The following is a 17824-nucleotide window of genomic DNA, read 5'->3' as shown; positions in this document are numbered from 1 at the left end:
AAGCTGATCTAAGTAACATCCCTGTGAAATTGTTATAGATCCGTAGATGACAGAAGTTAATATCCCCACTAACCCATTTGCCACTATGCCCGATTTGGTATCATTTTGAGAGCGAGAGGGTTCCAAGGTGACACTGACTGTTAGTTACTGTGGTCAACAGGCAGCAAAGAGTGGTTCTCTGGTGGACTCATTGAAGATCATATGGCATTGTGATGTGCAAGGTGCGTGCGCTGAACTTGAAACTGGAGCTTTATACTCGAATGATCAACGTTTTCTGCCTTGTTTAATCTAATTGGTTCTTTTAGTCAAATTAAACAAAGCATAATAAAGTTTTAATAGATTATCGGTTTATAATATGCTCCACGAAGAAAAATGTGTTTCCTAATCTGGTGGAAACGTGCAAAAATATCTCGGCCCGGAAGTTGTTTACAAGCCCTCTATTGGCTACCATGGCAGGTTAAAAAAATACAAACTGCAGAGTACTCCGTACTCATATGGCATTATCGTATTTTTTTAAATCATGGTCCTAGATCTAGATTGTACACTGACCTAGTAGGTGGATATAAAGTGGCTGAAGTGAGAATGCACAACTTTATACTTCGTACAGATCCAAAATCCCATCGGCAATCGGAGCTCTCGGCAATCGGAGCTTATTACTCCGATTGTCAGTGTAAAATAGTATCAAGTAGTGATCATCCTATAACCTTAGAATAGTGTTGCATTGTACGAATACGCTATACGTTGTGCAGATAAGGGTTCAGTTATTATAGTCTATGAAACTATCACAGCTTTCAAACTTCACGGACAGACCCCAGTCCGCGCCCAAAACGGATATGTTACTCGCTGATCTCAATCGACCACCATCTAATTGAGTTGACGCCGGTGAATTCGGGGGCCAAAAGCAACCCACATAATCCACCATTAAGTCCAACATCCGACTAAAAGGGGAATGGTGGAGTTATCGGAGAACCAAGACGTTGGGAATTGGCCACGATCATGGTCCAACGGCCAGTTTAGCGTTGCAACGCTTCTGATTGCCCACCTTTTCGTCTGGGTTGTAGTGCATAGGTTACGCCTTTCCTCTTTTGCTATGATTTCTCCTCTTTTGACTCTCTAGATTCGCGTGTGAGCCGTGGTTTGCGATTCGTCCTATATTATAGACAAGGGGAGGTCATACATGTACAGGATGTGTCGTGTGCCGCCGAATGAGTTCCAGGGACGCGCACGTGGAGATGCGGCCAGAGTGTGCGGTTCACAGGCCTGACTTTGCCTAGACTAGGTCAGCCAAGCAACTTCCTAAGTATAGTGGTTTCCATATTAGAGCGCTAATATGCAGCCGAATCCACTGTGGCCTGGCATGTGATGAGAATTTGACCGGTGGAATGGTTGCGATTTCTAAGTTTCACATCCCTGTTGATTATCAAGGGGCTTTGCTTGCTAGGGCAATTGGTTTATGATCTTCCATTTCTCATTTTACTATAGTAATTTCGTACTATGAGACAGACATGATTGCCCACATAGGTAAAAAGCATGTCTGAATGTTGGATCGGCAGTGTCAGCACGTTCTTGGCTTCTCTCAGCGCTTTTCTCAGCAGTTGGTGGCAGGAATCTTAGTTGGTCTCAATCCACGCCGGCCTCTGATCTCCAATCTGGCGCTCCGGAACACGTGAAACATACACCAGCATGCAATATGGTCATGTCTTTTTGTTTTCTGCAATCACACAGGATATACGGAGTATATACTAGTCATAAATCGTCAACAGCCCCGACGATGGCACCATTCGGGATTTGTAGTCCTAGGTCGATCATTGGTCAAACAAAACGCAGATCGAGATGTGCAGTGTCCCTTCGTCCACTATGTGGAGTAATGTCATCCAGGACAGATGGGTATTCATGCACTCGATGCTTTCTGTTTCTGGGCAATCAATTCCCTGACCACTTTATCCACTCCCTCAACGACGATTGCCCACTCGGTTTCATGGACCCGAGTTTCAAAGGTCTCGAGGTTCTCGTCCTGGCCCTTCCGGAAAGGGATCTCTCGCACCAGAATTGGTGTGCCCATATCCACCTCGGAAATGACATCGTGCATCATAACACCGGTCTTGTCAATCTGGCCGTCCAACCAAGCAGCATGAGCACGGTCAATCGCATTCTAAGGATCAGAAAAAGATAAATATTAGCATATCATCCTATCTAACGGGGCACAATACTAAAAACAGTGCTATATGACTTACAACGCCATTGAACGCCCCCGGAAGTGCGGGGTGCAAGTTGATAATCCTCGTCTTAGCAGCCTCAAGAGGCTCCAAGAACTGTGGTGAGAGAATGTGCATGAAGCCGAGACACACGACTAGCTCCGGCGCGTCGGCGAGGATCAGTCTCGCGAGCTCAGCATCGTATTCCTCACGCGCAAGCTGGACACCTTCCGGTGTTGCGGGGTGCTGTTTCTTGTACTTTACAAGGTTGTGGTATTCGGTTGGGATGTTGGCCTTGCTTGCGCGCTCGAGGCCGAATGCAGTCTTGCGGTTGGAGATTACGCGGACGATTGTTGCGCTTATTTGACCTGCAGCTACTTTATCAATCACAGCTTGCAGGTTTGAGCCATTGCCAGATATGAGGACTGTGACGCGAATTGGGGAGGTCATGGTGGATTGTATGGCGGGGTGAAATTGCAGACTTCGGAGTTTGAAAGGGTGAACAGCACGATTGAAACCTTTTTCGGTTGCGATAAGGTCAATTGAGTACTGTCGTTGATAGTGAGACTGCAGATTCTAACTCTCAAAGCTTAGAGAATAAACGAAATAGCACAAGATCGCTGGCGCAAGCCAGCCCCGCGGACAAGGAGTTGGGCGATTTTCTGGATTACCTAATTTAGCCGCGGGGCAGCGGGCCCCGACTGTAGATGAGATATTATGTACTACGGAGCACGTATCCAGGGAACATCAACGGCACTAATTAAGATAGTAGAAGTATCTCAGGCTGGCTACATAGCCTTAATGTATGTGTACATAAGTTTCAATACGCAGAACACCTACTGGCCACGTAGGACCATGGGTATGGCCAGCCAGGGTGTACATCTACGATGATACACCGAACAAATGAAGACCAAGAATTGATAGACGTAAAGACTAACATTCTCAGGACTGAAAGTCTGAGTTATCTTCCAAGACGGTTCCTTGTTTCCGGGCCCCGAGAGCAAATATTCAATAACCCAACATGATAAAGCACCTAAAGTCGATGCAAAGAAATGGAATGCAAAGGGGATATCCGTGGACGGGAAAAATCGTTAGAGGTTCTAAGCACACGCTGCATGCTAAAGCTAAAAGGAGAGAAGAATTCAAAAGTTAAAGTTGGGAGTTGCTCACATGGCTAGTTTGACCATGCTTGCTAGGAGGTGGAAGGGATCAGACGGCTGCGCCACCTGGAGCAGCTGGAGGAGCAGGAGCAGGAGCAGGATTGGGTGCCGGGTTGTCGGTGTTGGAGTCATTGCTGGGGGTTTCGTTGACGCCTTGGCCTCGGCACAGAGGACAAGAGTTTCTCCCGGTGGTTAACCACTATGACATATGGTTAGCAATCGAACAGATTGAAATACAATGGGCAAAGGTAACGGACCTGGTCTATGCAGTCCTTGTGGAAGACATGTTTGCATTTACCCAGCTCTCGAACTTCCTCGGCCACCTCATAATCACTCAAGCAGATCAAACAGCGCTCCCCATCTTGGATTTGAATGGCGCCAGCGCCTTCCACAGCTTCGGCGACCAATGAACCTGCATACTCAACAAGACGGAATAGTCCGCCTGCGGAGTTGACGTCGGTTTGAGAGGCGACAGGAGGTTTGGCTGGACCCAGTAGTGATGAAAGCAGGATCATGTCCTCGTAGGTTGGGTTCTGTTTAAGAAGTATTAGCCATCAGGCTTCGGATAAAGACGGGTAGGGCATTCTTACATCGGTGAAAAGGCTTGGTGTCGTCAAAGCTGGGTGATTTTCAGAGAGGTTGGTTCCAACAACATAGATTAACCAACTGCGACCTCCGCTTGGTGGGGGTTGATCGGGCTCAACCATTCCATTACGTCGAACAGCACCAGAGCCGAGGGCTCGATGACGAGCATACTCAGAATCGCTTCGGCGTCGCTGACGAGCAGTGTTGAATGTCATCGGCTCTTCCAAAGGCTCCGCCGTCGGTTGCATGGCCTGGCCTTCATGGAGATGGGGTAGAATATCTGGAGCAATTGCTGAAGCAGAGGATGGTCTACGGCTGGGGGTGGAAGTGCCGGAGGACAACGCAGACACCCCCTGTTCAGCAGGGGTTGATGGGGGCGGGTGTGGTCCCGGGGGGCTGTCGGAGAAACCAGAAGGATGGTAGGACGGGAATGCAGCACGGGGACCAGTGTCAGACATTCTTCTGAAGTGATTTGGGACTGATGGGCGTGGGAATTCTGACGTTCCGGTGGGGGCGTGTATTCCAGCATGACCTGGCTGCCGAGGAAGATGCAGTCTGGGTCGCGCATCGCCCCGTTGAGTAGGTTCACCAGTGGGATCTTGAGGACGTGGGATGGCGTTGGGTGGCAAAAACGGTAGGCCGAGTAGAGCATCTAGACCAGGGCCCGGACTTGCAGGCTGTTGCTGTTCAGTATTACCTCCGTTTCCAGCCGGGACGGACCGAACCCCAACAACAACAAGCGTAACTGTTCGTCCTTCGCCTTCGGTAGGCTCGTCGATGTCCATTCCATCGGTTTGGGTCCCATGGTCGCCGACACCATTGGCGCTCTGCCCTGGAGCGCCTGTGCCCGTGGAAGATTCTGAATTGGCAAACCGGAACACACGCAAGAAATTGACAGGATGTGAAGGTGCCTCATTTCCAGTATTGTTCGGCCCCTCTCCTCTTGCAGGCGGTTGAGCCTGAGCAGAAGTCGCGTGCTGCAAACTCTGGATGAAATTCTCCAAAGAGCCATCTAACCCATCATTGCCCAATGCCTGTATATTAGGCAGCGCAGGACCGGCAGTGCCGGATAACTGAGCTGCAATTGCGGATGCGGCAAGCTGAAGAACCCTTGACAGAGGTGTTTGCTCCTCTCGCCGGAGGACTCTGGATGATCTCGCTCGGATAATCCCAGGCAATCGGCGCACCAAAGCAGGACTTGGCTGGGCGGGAGACGAACCAGTTACCGGCGGCCACCCAGCCTGGATGGCTGGTTCTACCGAATCAAGTTCATGAGGCGGTTCGCCGAAGTCCATATGTGTGTCCATAGCCCTGTCATCAAATAAGGGATCTGACATTTGATGTTCCGGGCTTTCGTGAGACCGTAAATCCGAGTGTGGTTGGCCGAACATGTGAGAAATGGGAGATGAAATAGAATGGCGCATGCGTTGTAGCCTAACACTGCGACGCCAGGATGCTCTTGTGGGCTCGGGTATTTGAGATGGAGAGTCGATGTATGTCGGGTTTGTTGGTGCATCTGGAATTCCAGCAGACTCCGCACGGGGTGGAATAAAATATGGCGCACGAGCAGATCGGCGCCGAGTAATTCCCCTGGAACTTAGTGAGTTGAACGCACTGAACCGACTGGAGGTGTGAGCTGTCTCGGATCTTGGGACGGGTATAGGAACTAGGCCATGTCGATGTGCATGTCCCTCCGCCGGGGTCTCTTCTTGACTGTTGAGAAGTCCACGAATTACTGAATTGGGAAGGAGCCTAGAGCCCAGTCTTGACATGGTCGATTGTCTTCGTGCCGCCATTCGAGCAAATGCCGCAGTCCGGTATTCGCGAGGTGGGAGTTCATACTCGGGTCCGTCCTCCTCCTCAATACTCCGCATGGGTTGCGAACCGCCAGCGGATGACCGGCCTGGCCGGTCGGATGCCATATCTTGGTCACTCCTGGTGTGTGTGTTCATGTCTGCCCGGGGTGACAAATCACCCTCTCCGTTGTGTTCAGCCGCCTGTCTATGATTCATGTTTTCATCCCTTGTGTTAGGGCCACGCTGTATCGGGAAAGGTGCAAGGTGTGCCGGAAAGCCAGTGTTGGATGGATCACGTTGCGTAGAAGAGGACTGTCCCATAGTAACAGAGTTGTGCCCGTTGGAGTGATACAGAGTGTCAACGAGTGTTCATTGCCACGCGAGGACCATATGGCTAGTAGCGGCGACCGTATCAATCTTGGGTTGAACCTAGGAGATGGAGATAACAAGTAAAAGTATCTAAGTGATGTATGAATTAGGTGTTGATTTCTTGCTCAAGCCGACAGGGTCGATGCAGTTGATTCTCGGGGGTGGTTCTGAAGAAGCCGTATGTCTCGGACGTTTGGAACAAAGGAGTGGAGAGCGGACAGGGAGTTGGCGGTTATCGGGTTACTTGCGATAGGTACGAAACGCGTAATATAATTTCACTGCCCAATACGAGACCAACAGCGGCCAGAGGTCTCAAACTGTCTGACGAGTCCAGGCACAGCCCACACTCCCGAGTGGTATAACCGCCGAGCCTTGAATCTCGGGGAGCTATGGTAACCACGCTCAGAAATGAACAGCCAGTAAGTGGCAAACGCGAAACGGAGGTGAAAGAGCACCGAGCAAAAGGAAAGGGGGAACTAGAGGAAAAGGAGGAGTAGAGGAGTCATATCAAAGCAAGCAGTTGATAGAGAGGACGATAAGTGATGATGTTTGCCTCCTTTGCTTGGGCTCGTGTGCCTGAGGCATAATATCTTCATTCCGTCATCTTCCACCACCCGTTTCTGACAAATGCGCAACCATCAATTGGGGCAATCATAACCAGCTAGATCCTAGTACAGACTGCCACGGCTCTTACTTTCTTTGGCGGCGCATGGAATACGCCCCCTCTTGAGCATATGGCTGCGCCGTCGTCTTCTGTTTTTTCTCTACCACTACCGCCTTGGCTCCAGCCGCCTGCCACTCGCGTATCTCAATATGACCGCCAGAAACGCAAAAAGAGTGTGGGGTGGAGTGAAAGCGACCTAGATGGCGAAGAAACAACTGATATCGCCTCGGCTACGGAATCTGAGCCCGCTGGGCCTCCCCTGGTATTGACGCCGAATGAATCCCATCAGTACCGAATTGCCGGTTTTCCGTCCAACCAAGAGTTGCCGAAAGGCCATTTCCCCCATGAAGCAGATAAGGATGAGCAACTCAGAAGAGAGACTACCTCACGCCACCTCAAAGACTTGGCGGCATTATCACCTCCAATCTACCCTCCTCAGTCTGCCCAGCAAGGCAACATCCGCTTCCAGCATCTGGGAGTATTGACAGCCATTTTACATCGATGTATGCTCCAAGGTGATTATGTTCGAGCCGGACGAGCTTGGGGCTTGATCTTGCGCGAAGATTACAGAGGCTTTCAAATGGACGTCCGCAACGAAGAAAGGTGGGGCATTGGCGCTGAGATCTTGCTGCGGCGTGACGAACAGGAAACCTCAGCTAGTCCTGGTAGCACCAAGGTGCCAAATGCGATGGACAGCACACCCTTAAATTTTACAGCCAAGGGCTTCGCGGCAGCCAAAGAATATTATGAACGACTAATTCTCAACCATCCATTCACGAAATCTTCACCACAGTCTATTTCCTCCTTGCACTTCTACCCTGCAATGTTTGGGCTCTGGGTGTATATCACCCAGGAAGAAAGCAAGACAACTAGGAAAAGTATTGCTCTTCGCCAAGAAGAAGAGCCTGAAGAGTTTTCCGAGGACGAAAATTCAGAATCTGAATTTAGCCACCGTCGGAAGTCACAAAACAAGGCAGATGCTGCCATCACAGCAATCAGGGCAGTGGAGTTAGAACAGGCGCAGCAGATTGCTGCGCGTATGGACCAGCTCCTAGGGTCTCCTCCATACTCTGACTCGCCTGAATTGCTGGAGCTCAGAGGCATGATCTGTTTGTGGGTCGGTGATCTGTTGCTGTCTGCGCTGTCATTGCCGGTAGACTTCGAACAAGACGACGACCCCGACCGGATGCTCATGGATGAAACCCCAGGCTCTCTCGAGGCGAGACGTGAACACAGGCTTGCAACTGAAAAGAAAGCAACTGAAGTCCAAAGATCGATCGAGCTCTTCCAGAAGGCCAAGAAACGAGGAAGGAGTGTCGCATATAATATGGAGAGTCTTCATATTGATGATGACTCTGCTGATTTAGGTCCTGGTTGAGATGATCTCGGTGTTCATCTGCTGCGGGACTTCTCATTTAAACTTTTATCCAATATACCCCCAATGAATTGCATCTGATTTATATCTAAACACATCTCTCGGCCAGTATACTAGAGTTCATTGTATAATTGTATAGAAAATGAAGAATAACACCATTGTGTGCCTCAGTGGTGTGGTATCCACAATTTCGGCAAGAATTTAAGCTAAAGTTATTTGGTATTTATGCCGGGAGATCACCGCCGCTCTAAGGCCCTATACATACTGTTGTGGCGGCCCTAATTGCTGTGGATGAGGTTTGAAGACATTTGAAATGATCGGCACGTGACTACGCGGCGATATCGCGTTTGCCCAACAACCTTACCATGGACTCATTCTCATCGTCTCTCAGCATCATCAAAAAAAGTACACATTTCTGCGTTCCCTCTAAAATAGCCGGCTCCAAGAAGTATCATGGGGGTTGGCGATTATGTCCACTCCAAAGAAGGTGGGCAGGCTCGCGGAGCCCCCGACCAAGCCACCCAGTCGCGCCAGCAACGTGCAGAACAAGCCAGAGTCGAAGTACCAGTCACCCAGCTAGTCGACTCAGGTCTTCCAGGTGCCAATGGTAGAGGCGGCTCGCTTGAATTCCATGGTACATCACAATTCCCAAATCAGCCCCGCAATATTCCTACGCATGGGACGCAGCGGGACAGGGATGTGTTTGACACAGACGTGGAGGCGATTGATGATTCAACCGTGGCGGGGACTAGCGTCTATGGATTTGATGACAACAAATCTCAGGCAGCGTCAAGCACCAATGCTGCCTACACCAAACCCGATCCACAATCTGTCTACCAGCCCCGGCCTTCACGGCATACTTACGGGTCTAACTGGTATGAAGGCCTAGGGGACCAAGCCATGAAGAAGGCCGGCTTTGACTCAGATGACTTTGATGACTTTGGAAGCCAAATGTCTTCATCCATTGGTGGAGATGGCGGAGAAAACGAAAAGCCAGACGAAGCACACGACTGGCATGTGTCACACAAACCGCCTACGAGCGAGGAGCCATTGAGTAAGCGCCTGGAGAATTTCTGGTCCGCCAGCAGAAAGAGAACTTCTTCGCGGCAGCATGTCACTATAGACTCTGACCCCGAGCCTCAGACTAAACCACAACCTAAGTCTAAGCCGCGAAAATTGGGTCAAATGCTTCCTCCTACTGGGCCCAGGAAGATTGTTCTCCCCCACAGCTCATCAGCAACACCCAGGACACGTTTCAGCCCACCAAAGCCTTCACTTCTAGAACAACTCGACCAACAACTCGATGCATCACCTACTCGTCACCATTCTCAACCTCCACCAGATATCGACCGGACTCTCAGCATCGCATCGTTTCAGGACAGCGACGGTGGAAGCGATGATGGCATGGACGACCACACCATACGCGCAGATGTACGACGAGAAAGCGGCGGGCATTCAACCAATGTCTTTGATATGACGAGTTTGACCGATCTAGACGTGGACCACACCATGCAGGATCCGTTTTTTGTGCAAGAAATGCACGAATCACACGAACCATCGCGTCGTGGGCGTAGCAACACTGTCATCCACTCCAAAAAGCGATCACTTGAAGCAGACTACCCCCCAGAAGTTCTTTACCAAAAGTCTTTCTCCGAGCTGCAAGCTGAACCTTTTGACAAGTCCCCCACCCCTCCTCCACCTGTCATTAAATCCCCCTCCTTGCCACCGAACCCACCTACTATCCCTGATACTCATGAACCGAAGAATGCCGTATCCCATCTGTTGGCTCTAACGGACCAAGAACGCCAAAATTATTTGTCCCACATGACTATGGATGAATGGGAAGACTGCGGAGACCAAATAATTGGCCGTTTCACTGATCTTCTTTCGGAAATGAAGAACCTACGGCGTGCCCGCCGCCGCACAGCTGCTGTGTTTGAAGGCGAAGTCAAGCGCCGCCATGACCGAGTTGAAACACAGAGTTTGGAGTTGACGAATAAATTGACTAAGATGAGAACTGGCGGTGCAGAGGTTCTGCGCGGACGCCACTCATGAGTAAAGCATAGTGGCTTGTCAGTGGCCCTTATGTTGTTTAAGATGATTGTGGTATGCCCCAAACTACCCACCGCGGGACTTGCTTTAATCATGTTCAATACCCCTTTTATGATTTCAATTTTTATCAAATTTCGCAATCGTTTCTTCGCTAAGGTCCTGCGTGGGGGCGCTTATCAAGTTTGCATTCAAATGCTATCTGAAGGGTTAATTTTGCTAAAATGATGTATGATATAGACAATGCATAGCTCACTCGCCAAACTATGCTATTTAACCCGAGGTTTATTCACCCAAATGAAAAGGAATATCAGATATAATAACGCCATCGATCCATAATGCAAGAATACTTCATCTCTCATTGCACCCAATGGATAGGAGAGATGAAACGAAAGAACGTGATCCAATCACAGAAACTTACCGAGACTCAAAAGCGGGTTTATAAAGCGCAGAAGCGAGTCTCTTATAGTCCTCCAGTAGAGCGGCTACGTCCCCAATCCGGAGATCGCGCGCATCTTGTGTCTCAAGGAACCGCTGGATCGGAGGATCAATTTTCAATGAAGAGGCGGGGAGGGGGCTGACAGGGCCGCTAGTGCCGTCTGTCGAGGCAGGTGATGGCTTGAATCTGTCCAGTCCTGATGGAGATACGGACCTGCCGCTGGGGGTTTCTGGTGCGTTGCGGCCAAAGCTTTTCATCATGCCCGGGATGTGGTTTAAAGGGTTGAGCGTGTTGCCAAAGTTTCGCATTGATTCTAACGGAGTGGTGATGGGTGAATTCGACGCTAGATCTTCGCGTAGTGATGTCGTGGTGGACTTTCTACCGCTTCCCTGGGTTCGGGTGCTGTCCACACTCCGGTCCCGAGGGGTAGGTCCGCTGGAAAGGTCCGTGAGTCTTGAACTACTGCGTGGGGGTGTACTTTCATCCACGGAAACAGAGTTGATTGCTGCGAGCTCCCCTTGGGTCAGGTTTTGGTTGGTGGCAGAGGCAAGCGGCAAGCTCACAAGACGGCGAGCCTCGGCCAATGTCTTTGGTAGTATTGGTTCGCTATCCTCCGAGCCAGGTCCTTGGATGTTTTGCATTTCCTTCAGACGACCAAACAGAAAGTTGAAACTGCTGTCCAATGTAGCACCGATATTCTTCAGGCTTTGGTCAGCAGTGGTGCGCACAGCATCATTTGCAGCCCCAAGCACTTTAGCAGGCGGTTGGAAAAGATTGCTGAGCCGTCGTTGTTGTGGTGTGGCAGAGGGCCGCGGCCTGGGTAATGTAGAGGGGGGTTCTTTGATTTCAGGTTTCGATAGTTCCGGCGATGCAGATACAGTGGTGACAGCCAAGGTTGTAGTCTCCTTGGGGGGCCGGAAAGGATCGACATGTTCTGCGGATGGTGTCGTTGTCTCACCAGGGGTTTTCAGAGGTCCATCCTGTAGCTCATCGGCACGCAGTGTGGAAAGATCGACGTTTTCCAAAAAGCTTATTGCGGCCTCTAGATTGGTTAGGCAGTAGGCCGTTTCTCCATCAATTCTGTTCGAAGACCTGAAACGTTGGATAAAAACTAAGTTGCTGACAATGTTGATCCCTTCAGGAGGGCATGTCACAAGCGAATAGATCAACGTGGGTAGAATCTCATCTGCAGAAGAAGAAGATGGTAAAAGTTTAGTAAGGGCATCGACGATGGCCTTATGCGCCGCTGCGAGCTGCTGAAGCTTTCCAAGGGGGTATTTGTAATCGTTCATTTTCGCGAGATGCTCTCGGGCTTGACAAAGAAATTCGTTCGCCTCGTCCTGCTTCTGTTCGTCGATTGATTCAAGGTCTATGTCGATACCAAGGTCCTTCAGATTAATGCCGACCAGCAGCAAAGCCGCAGTCTTGGAACGCAACTTTTCATCCCGCACATCATCCAATGTACTTTTGTGCCTCCAAAGTTTATCATAAACCAGCTCGCAGACTCTTCTTTCAGCAGCCTCTTCTAATGCACTCCGTTTGTTTTCAAGGGCTCTACGAGCCTGTCGTTTTTCAGCTACTTCGGATGCAGTCAACATTTGGCGACCTGAAGCCCCCAGCCTGACATCGTCTTGAGAGCGTTTGCTACTCAGTTTCGACAGTGCGCTTCCTCGTGGAGCCTTTGCAGGGACCTGAGGCGAAAGATCGCGGTTGATACGAGCTATGAGAGCAGAAATATGTGTGGCAATGTGGGACTCGGCGCGGCTGTAGAAAACTTGGAAGAGCTCGGAGATCTTCTCTATCGTGGGAGGCGAGTTGTGTACTTTAGCACTCAGAGAATTCACGAAACTATCGGTAAAATGGTTGTCAGAATAAATGTTAAGCATAGGCACCAATGTGACCACACTTACCGATCTGCTAGGCTGATTAGTTCGATCGGCAGCTCCTCCGAGGGGTCTTGTACGCTTCTCGAAAGCACAAAGCCATCATCTGTCTGGGCATCGGCTACTGTGCCAGAGTCTGCGGAGCCCCGTCTTTCGAATACGTCGGGTCCATCTTCCTGCCCCTCATAATTGATAGAGGACAGAGGTGCTGTTTTGGAATCTTGCTCAAGCGTGGGAGATTTCACGTCCGAGCTGCCCATTCTGGTGAATGACTGTGCTAAATGCAAACGAGGCTGGGTGCTATTTCAGAGGCACCAGACGTTTTAAGGCCAGCGGCGATGGGGTTCGATGAGGCACTAATTGCGCGTCTCCGCTCCTGGATGCAGCTGATAGGCTTGTGCAGATCCGCGTCTGAGACCCCTGCTCTAGCCTAAGCCTGCTGTCCAGAAGTAATCGGAAGTACTCCGTACAAAAGAAGGAGTATACTAAAGCTGATCAGCAGTAGCACATTTCTTTCCTGATGATCATTTGAGAAGACATCAAATTGATGAGGAATTAGATTCATACGATATCGCGTCACGGGGGTACTCATCACGTGCCAATTGCTCTCCGCACTGCGTCACTTGATAAGTGACTCGCCGATAACCGCGATAGACTCACCTGGGCACTTCTCCTTGATCTTGATCCTCATCATCAACACCCATCATGCCTCGAAAACGTTCATGGATTAAATTTAGCATCCACGGCCTATTATTATCGGCTGCAGTATTATCAGGTGCAGCTTCCGCCTCAGGCTATTATCCACCCTCTCAACAAGTCCCCATCATCCAGCCCCAGGTACCTTTGAATGGGGCGGAGGCTACACCAGACACCCACGAATTTGTAAGATGCCCTACGCAAGTTGTATTACCCTAGTTACCGGTAATAACCGTTTATAGTCCTTACGCCACATCTTCCACCGAGGGACCTATGAACAACCCGATCTTCATGCCAGACTCGACGTCAAGCCAGACACTCGCCTTCGAACTGTATCCGAAGATGGATACGGAGAACAATATATTGCATCAGAGTCTTCTCTACTCGCTTCATCAAGTCCTCTCACAATACAACGGTTAGTCGACCGACGACTGCCGGTGATTCAAGGTCACTTAGCAGCCGCGCGGTCGTCGGGCTTTTCGGCCGCCTTGTCTCCACTGGAATGGGCCTTGGACACCGTGCCGGGGCCGAATATTACAGACAAACAGACTGTCTTAACATTTGCACAAATGACCGCGAATGACTATATCGAGGAGCCTGGAACAGGACAGTGGCACACTATCCATGGCAAGTTCAACTATTCGGGCAGCTTCGGTTGGCAAAAGGATGGGCTGAGAGGGCACATCTATTCCGATAAGACAAACAGCACTATTGTCATTTCCCTGAAGGGCACTTCGCCGGCTCTTTTCGATGGCGCAGGTACTACAACGAACGATAAAGTCAATGATAATCTATTCTTCAGTTGTTGCTGCGGCCAAGGAGGCTCATATCTATGGAGACAGTCTTGCGATTGCCAGAGTGCTACATTCACAGCAAATCTGACATGCATCGTCGAGTCTATGACTGACGAAAACCGGTATTACCAGGCAGCGATCGACCTATACTCTAACGTTACCGAGATCTACCCGGATGCAAATATTTGGATGACCGGTCATTCCCTAGGTGGTGCAATGACAAGTCTGGTTGGATTGACGTTCGGGTTGCCTGTGGTCACTTTTGAGGCCGTCCCAGAGGCATTACCCGCAGCTCGACTTGGCCTTCCAAGCCCGCCAGGGTATGACTCACGATTTCCACAGTCGCGACAGTTCACTGGGTCCTACCATTTTGGACATACAGCAGACCCGATCTATATGGGAACCTGCAATGGAATCAACTCTATCTGTACATGGGGCGGCTATGCGATGGAGTCGGCATGCCACACCGGACAGATGTGCACATATGACACTGTGGCAGACAAGGGCTGGCGTGTCGGCCTTGGCACTCACAAGATTGAGAACGTCATATCTGATGTGATTTTGAAATACGATAGTGTCCCCTCATGTGTCGCAGAGGAAGAATGCTTCGACTGTGAACTCTGGAAGTTCTTCCGAAGCAACGGGTCTGAGGCCACAACTACTACAACTACCACCACTACTGCATCTCCCACCAGAACTTCTACATGCAAGACCCCCGGGTGGTGGGGTTGTCTGGATGAAAGCACAACCGCTACTACTACGACTACGACTGCACCGACAAGCACTGCCACTACGACGACATGCCTGACTCCTGGTTGGTTCGGGTGCAATGATCCTACCACAACAGCCACTCCAGCACCCACGGTGACTACCACTTTGCCCACGGTGACTGCAACGACCAGCTGTCAGGATCCAGGGTGGTTTGGCTGCCGTGACGAAACTAGCACGGTAGCCACGACTACCGCTAATTCTGCCTCGCCCACTTCAGCGACCTGCCATAACCCGGGGAGGTTGTGGGGATGCTGGGATGAGTCCACTAACACCCCTGCGATCACCTCGGTGCCCACTCTTACCAGCTAAACCCCATTCCTTCCCCATGCATGCACTTGCAGCATACTCTTGCTGCCCCTTTTTTCGATTGATATATAGGCTCTCGAGAAGCCGCAAGCGCTAGATATACCCACCCACCTTTTATGATTTGTTCAAACCTCGAGCTGTTTTCGAGTTTTCTTTCTCTGCGATATACAAGATAAGATATACGATTGGCGCACTAAGCGAGCATTTATTTTGATTTTTTTCTTCTTGTTGTTTTCAAGGATCTGATTGAGCATGAGTCGACTGAGCCCTTGTTGACTTTCTTGCTCCAAATTCAAGGGCAGCACTATTCAATGTGCTTTGCCGAGGCATAGGTGGAATTGGTCCAACTAAGGCCTCGCGCAACACCTTGGAGGGACTGACCTTTGGAAGTTTCGGTTGCTACTATACTATGACAATGAGATATTTCAATGAATTCGTTGGATACAAAACTGTGTAATTGACCGGTTTGTCTGTAGCTCAACAAGTCTGGAAGGCCAACTCCGTCGCTCTAGGGTCGGAAGCCCGGGGATTTCCGATCTCGGATCGTTCCGACAGAACAGATTCAGCTGACAGCTTAAACTCGGATCGACCTGCTAAATTGGGAGAACGGCTTGACCTGCCCGGAATATCTCCCTTTCGGTCTAGCCGCAGGCCGTTTACAAAGCTATTTCTCGAGGGCTTGTCCCGTTCTCCAATTTCCGGGAGTGGACCCGATAGGATGACATCGGCCCAGTTGCGATTGGATATCGATCATTCTGCATGCCCACGTTAGTGGCGTTTAGAGGTATTCTGTATTGTACATAAATATAGTCAACATTTGCTGAAATCGAGAGTAGATAGAGTAGATTGTGGACCAATTGACAGTGGATTATTTTCCATATCAAAAGCTGGTGGGGCCCTTGGACTTTTCCATGGCTCCCCACAAGGTTGTTTTTTTTCCTATATAAACCAAACGGGGCTCCCAGGAATTTCTCTCTCTTCCCCATATACAGTCTGCCATTATGGGTCAAGATAACGAGCCTAGTTGGTCTTACCTCCCCTATCAAAGCCTGAAACACCAACTAATGCCCTCTCGTTCGCAGAAACCTACCGCTACAATGAGACTCCGGTCTACACTGCCTCCAACGGCTGCCCAGTACGCTCAGCTCACTTCCTCCTGAATCGCAAGGTCTAACCATATACATATAGGTCATGGATCCCCAGGCTGCTCAGCGCATTGGCCCCAATGGTCCTCTTCTGATGCAGGATTTCCACCTGATCGATCTGCTGGCACACTTCGACCGTGAGCGCATTCCTGAGCGCGTGGTTCACGCCAAGGGTGCTGGTGCCTACGGCGAGTTTGAGGTCACCGATGATATTAGCGATCTCGTATGTACCACCTGAGCAACTTCTACAGTTTCACAGAGAACGACTAGGCTAATAATGCATAGACTATCATTGATATGCTCAAGGGTGTCGGCAAGAAGACCAAGATGCTCACCCGTTTCTCGACTGTCGGTGGTGAGAAGGGATCCCCGGACAGTGCCCGTGACCCTCGCGGATTCGCCATGAAGTTCTACACCGAGGAGGGCAACTGGGATTGGGTGTTCAACAACACCCCGGTGTTCTTCCTGCGCGACCCTGCTAAATTCCCCATCTTCATCCACACCCAAAAGCGCAACCCGCAGACCAACCTCAAGGACGCCACCATGTTCTGGGATTACCTCTCAACCCACCACGAGGCCATCCACCAGGTGATGCACCTGTTCAGTGACCGCGGTACGCCATACTCCTACCGTCACATGAACGGCTACTCGGGCCACACCTATAAGTGGATCAAGCCAGATGGCACCTTCAACTACGTCCAAATCCACTGCAAGACCGATCAGGGCAACAAGACCTTCACCAACGATGAAGCAGCCAAGATGTCTGCCGAGAACCCTGACTGGCACACCCAGGATCTATTTGAAGCCATCCAGCGCGGCGAGAACCCCTCCTGGACCTGCTACGTGCAAGTTCTGAGCCCCGAGCAGGCCGAGAAGTTCCGCTGGAACGTCTTCGACCTGACCAAAGTCTGGCCCCAGAACGAGGTGCCTCTACGTCGTTTCGGCCGCTTCACCCTAAACAAGAACCCACAGAACTACTTCGCCGAGATCGAACAAGCCGCCTTCTCCCCCTCCCACATGGTTCCCGGTGCGGAGCCCTCCGCCGACCCTGTCCTTCAGTCCCGTCTCTTCTCCTACCCCGACACGCACCGCCACCGCCTGGGCGGCAACTACGAGCAGATCCCCGTCAACTGCCCGCTCAAGGCCTTCAACCCTTCACACCGCGATGGCTACATGAACGTCAACGGCAACTACGGAGCCAACCCTAACTACCCCTCCACCTTCCGCCCCCTCGCCCACAAGCCCATCAAGGCTAGCCAGGAACACGAGAAGTGGTCCGGCGCTGTCATCGCCGAGCAGTACCCTGTTACTTCCGAGGACTACGTCCAGGCTAACGGCCTGTGGCAGGTCCTTGGCCGTACCCCCGGTCAGCAGGAGAACTTCGTCGGTAACATCTCTGGTCACCTGTGCGGTGCCGATGAGCGTGTTCGCAAGGCTACTTACGAGATGTTCCGTCGTGTTAATGCGGATCTCGGTGCTCGCATCCAGTCCGCTACGGAGGCCCATATTACTGGTGCCCCGCCAGCGCGTTTGTAGATATGCTCTTAATTTCTTGCATTTTCATATTCAAAATAATCGTGGGTTCACTCCACACCAC

At 50.7% G+C, this 17824-nt stretch overlaps 7 protein-coding genes across 7 annotated transcripts; 4 read left to right on the top strand and 3 right to left on the bottom strand.

Moving 5' to 3' along the window:
- Positions 1-1891: 1891 nt before the first annotated feature.
- On the bottom strand, positions 1892-2645 carry N7537_004537 (phosphoribosylglycinamide formyltransferase; the record flags this gene model as incomplete). The annotated part of the gene is made up of 2 exons (XM_056895594.1): positions 1892-2152; positions 2235-2645. The coding sequence occupies 2 exons, from the start codon at positions 2643-2645 to the stop codon at positions 1892-1894; spliced, it is 672 nt and encodes a 223-aa protein (XP_056755342.1).
- Positions 2646-3404: 759 nt separating this feature from the next.
- N7537_004536 (RING-H2 finger protein) lies at positions 3405-6057 on the bottom strand (the record flags this gene model as incomplete). The annotated part of the gene is made up of 3 exons (XM_056895593.1): positions 3405-3554; positions 3613-3888; positions 3946-6057. The coding sequence occupies 3 exons, from the start codon at positions 6055-6057 to the stop codon at positions 3405-3407; spliced, it is 2538 nt and encodes an 845-aa protein (XP_056755341.1).
- Positions 6058-6839: 782 nt separating this feature from the next.
- N7537_004535 (uncharacterized protein) lies at positions 6840-8147 on the top strand (the record flags this gene model as incomplete). The annotated part of the gene is made up of 1 exon (XM_056895592.1): positions 6840-8147. One exon carries the CDS (start codon positions 6840-6842, stop codon positions 8145-8147), a length of 1308 nt encoding a protein of 435 aa, XP_056755340.1.
- A 450-nt stretch (positions 8148-8597) lies between these two features.
- Positions 8598-10199, top strand: N7537_004534 (uncharacterized protein; the record flags this gene model as incomplete). The annotated part of the gene is made up of 1 exon (XM_056895591.1): positions 8598-10199. The coding sequence occupies one exon, from the start codon at positions 8598-8600 to the stop codon at positions 10197-10199; it is 1602 nt and encodes a 533-aa protein (XP_056755339.1).
- Positions 10200-10610: 411 nt separating this feature from the next.
- On the bottom strand, positions 10611-12775 carry N7537_004533 (VPS9 domain-containing protein; the record flags this gene model as incomplete). Its single annotated transcript, XM_056895590.1, has 2 exons — positions 10611-12480; positions 12543-12775. 2 exons carry the CDS (start codon positions 12773-12775, stop codon positions 10611-10613), a joined length of 2103 nt encoding a protein of 700 aa, XP_056755338.1.
- A 445-nt stretch (positions 12776-13220) lies between these two features.
- Positions 13221-15085, top strand: atg15 (triglyceride lipase ATG15; the record flags this gene model as incomplete). Its single annotated transcript, XM_056895589.1, has 2 exons — positions 13221-13397; positions 13454-15085. The coding sequence occupies 2 exons, from the start codon at positions 13221-13223 to the stop codon at positions 15083-15085; spliced, it is 1809 nt and encodes a 602-aa protein (XP_056755337.1).
- A 998-nt stretch (positions 15086-16083) lies between these two features.
- Positions 16084-17763, top strand: N7537_004531 (catalase; the record flags this gene model as incomplete). The annotated part of the gene is made up of 4 exons (XM_056895588.1): positions 16084-16105; positions 16165-16217; positions 16271-16450; positions 16513-17763. 4 exons carry the CDS (start codon positions 16084-16086, stop codon positions 17761-17763), a joined length of 1506 nt encoding a protein of 501 aa, XP_056755336.1.
- Between the last annotated feature and the right edge of the window lie 61 nt (positions 17764-17824).

The sequence above is a fragment of the Penicillium hordei genome, assembly GCF_028827395.1.
Source record: "Penicillium hordei strain IBT 12815 chromosome Unknown utg000002l_segment0_segment0, whole genome shotgun sequence".
Taxonomy (NCBI): domain Eukaryota; kingdom Fungi; phylum Ascomycota; class Eurotiomycetes; order Eurotiales; family Aspergillaceae; genus Penicillium; species Penicillium hordei.
The sequence above is the reverse complement of the archived record's forward strand: the minus strand, read 5'-3'. Positions and strand labels throughout refer to the sequence as shown.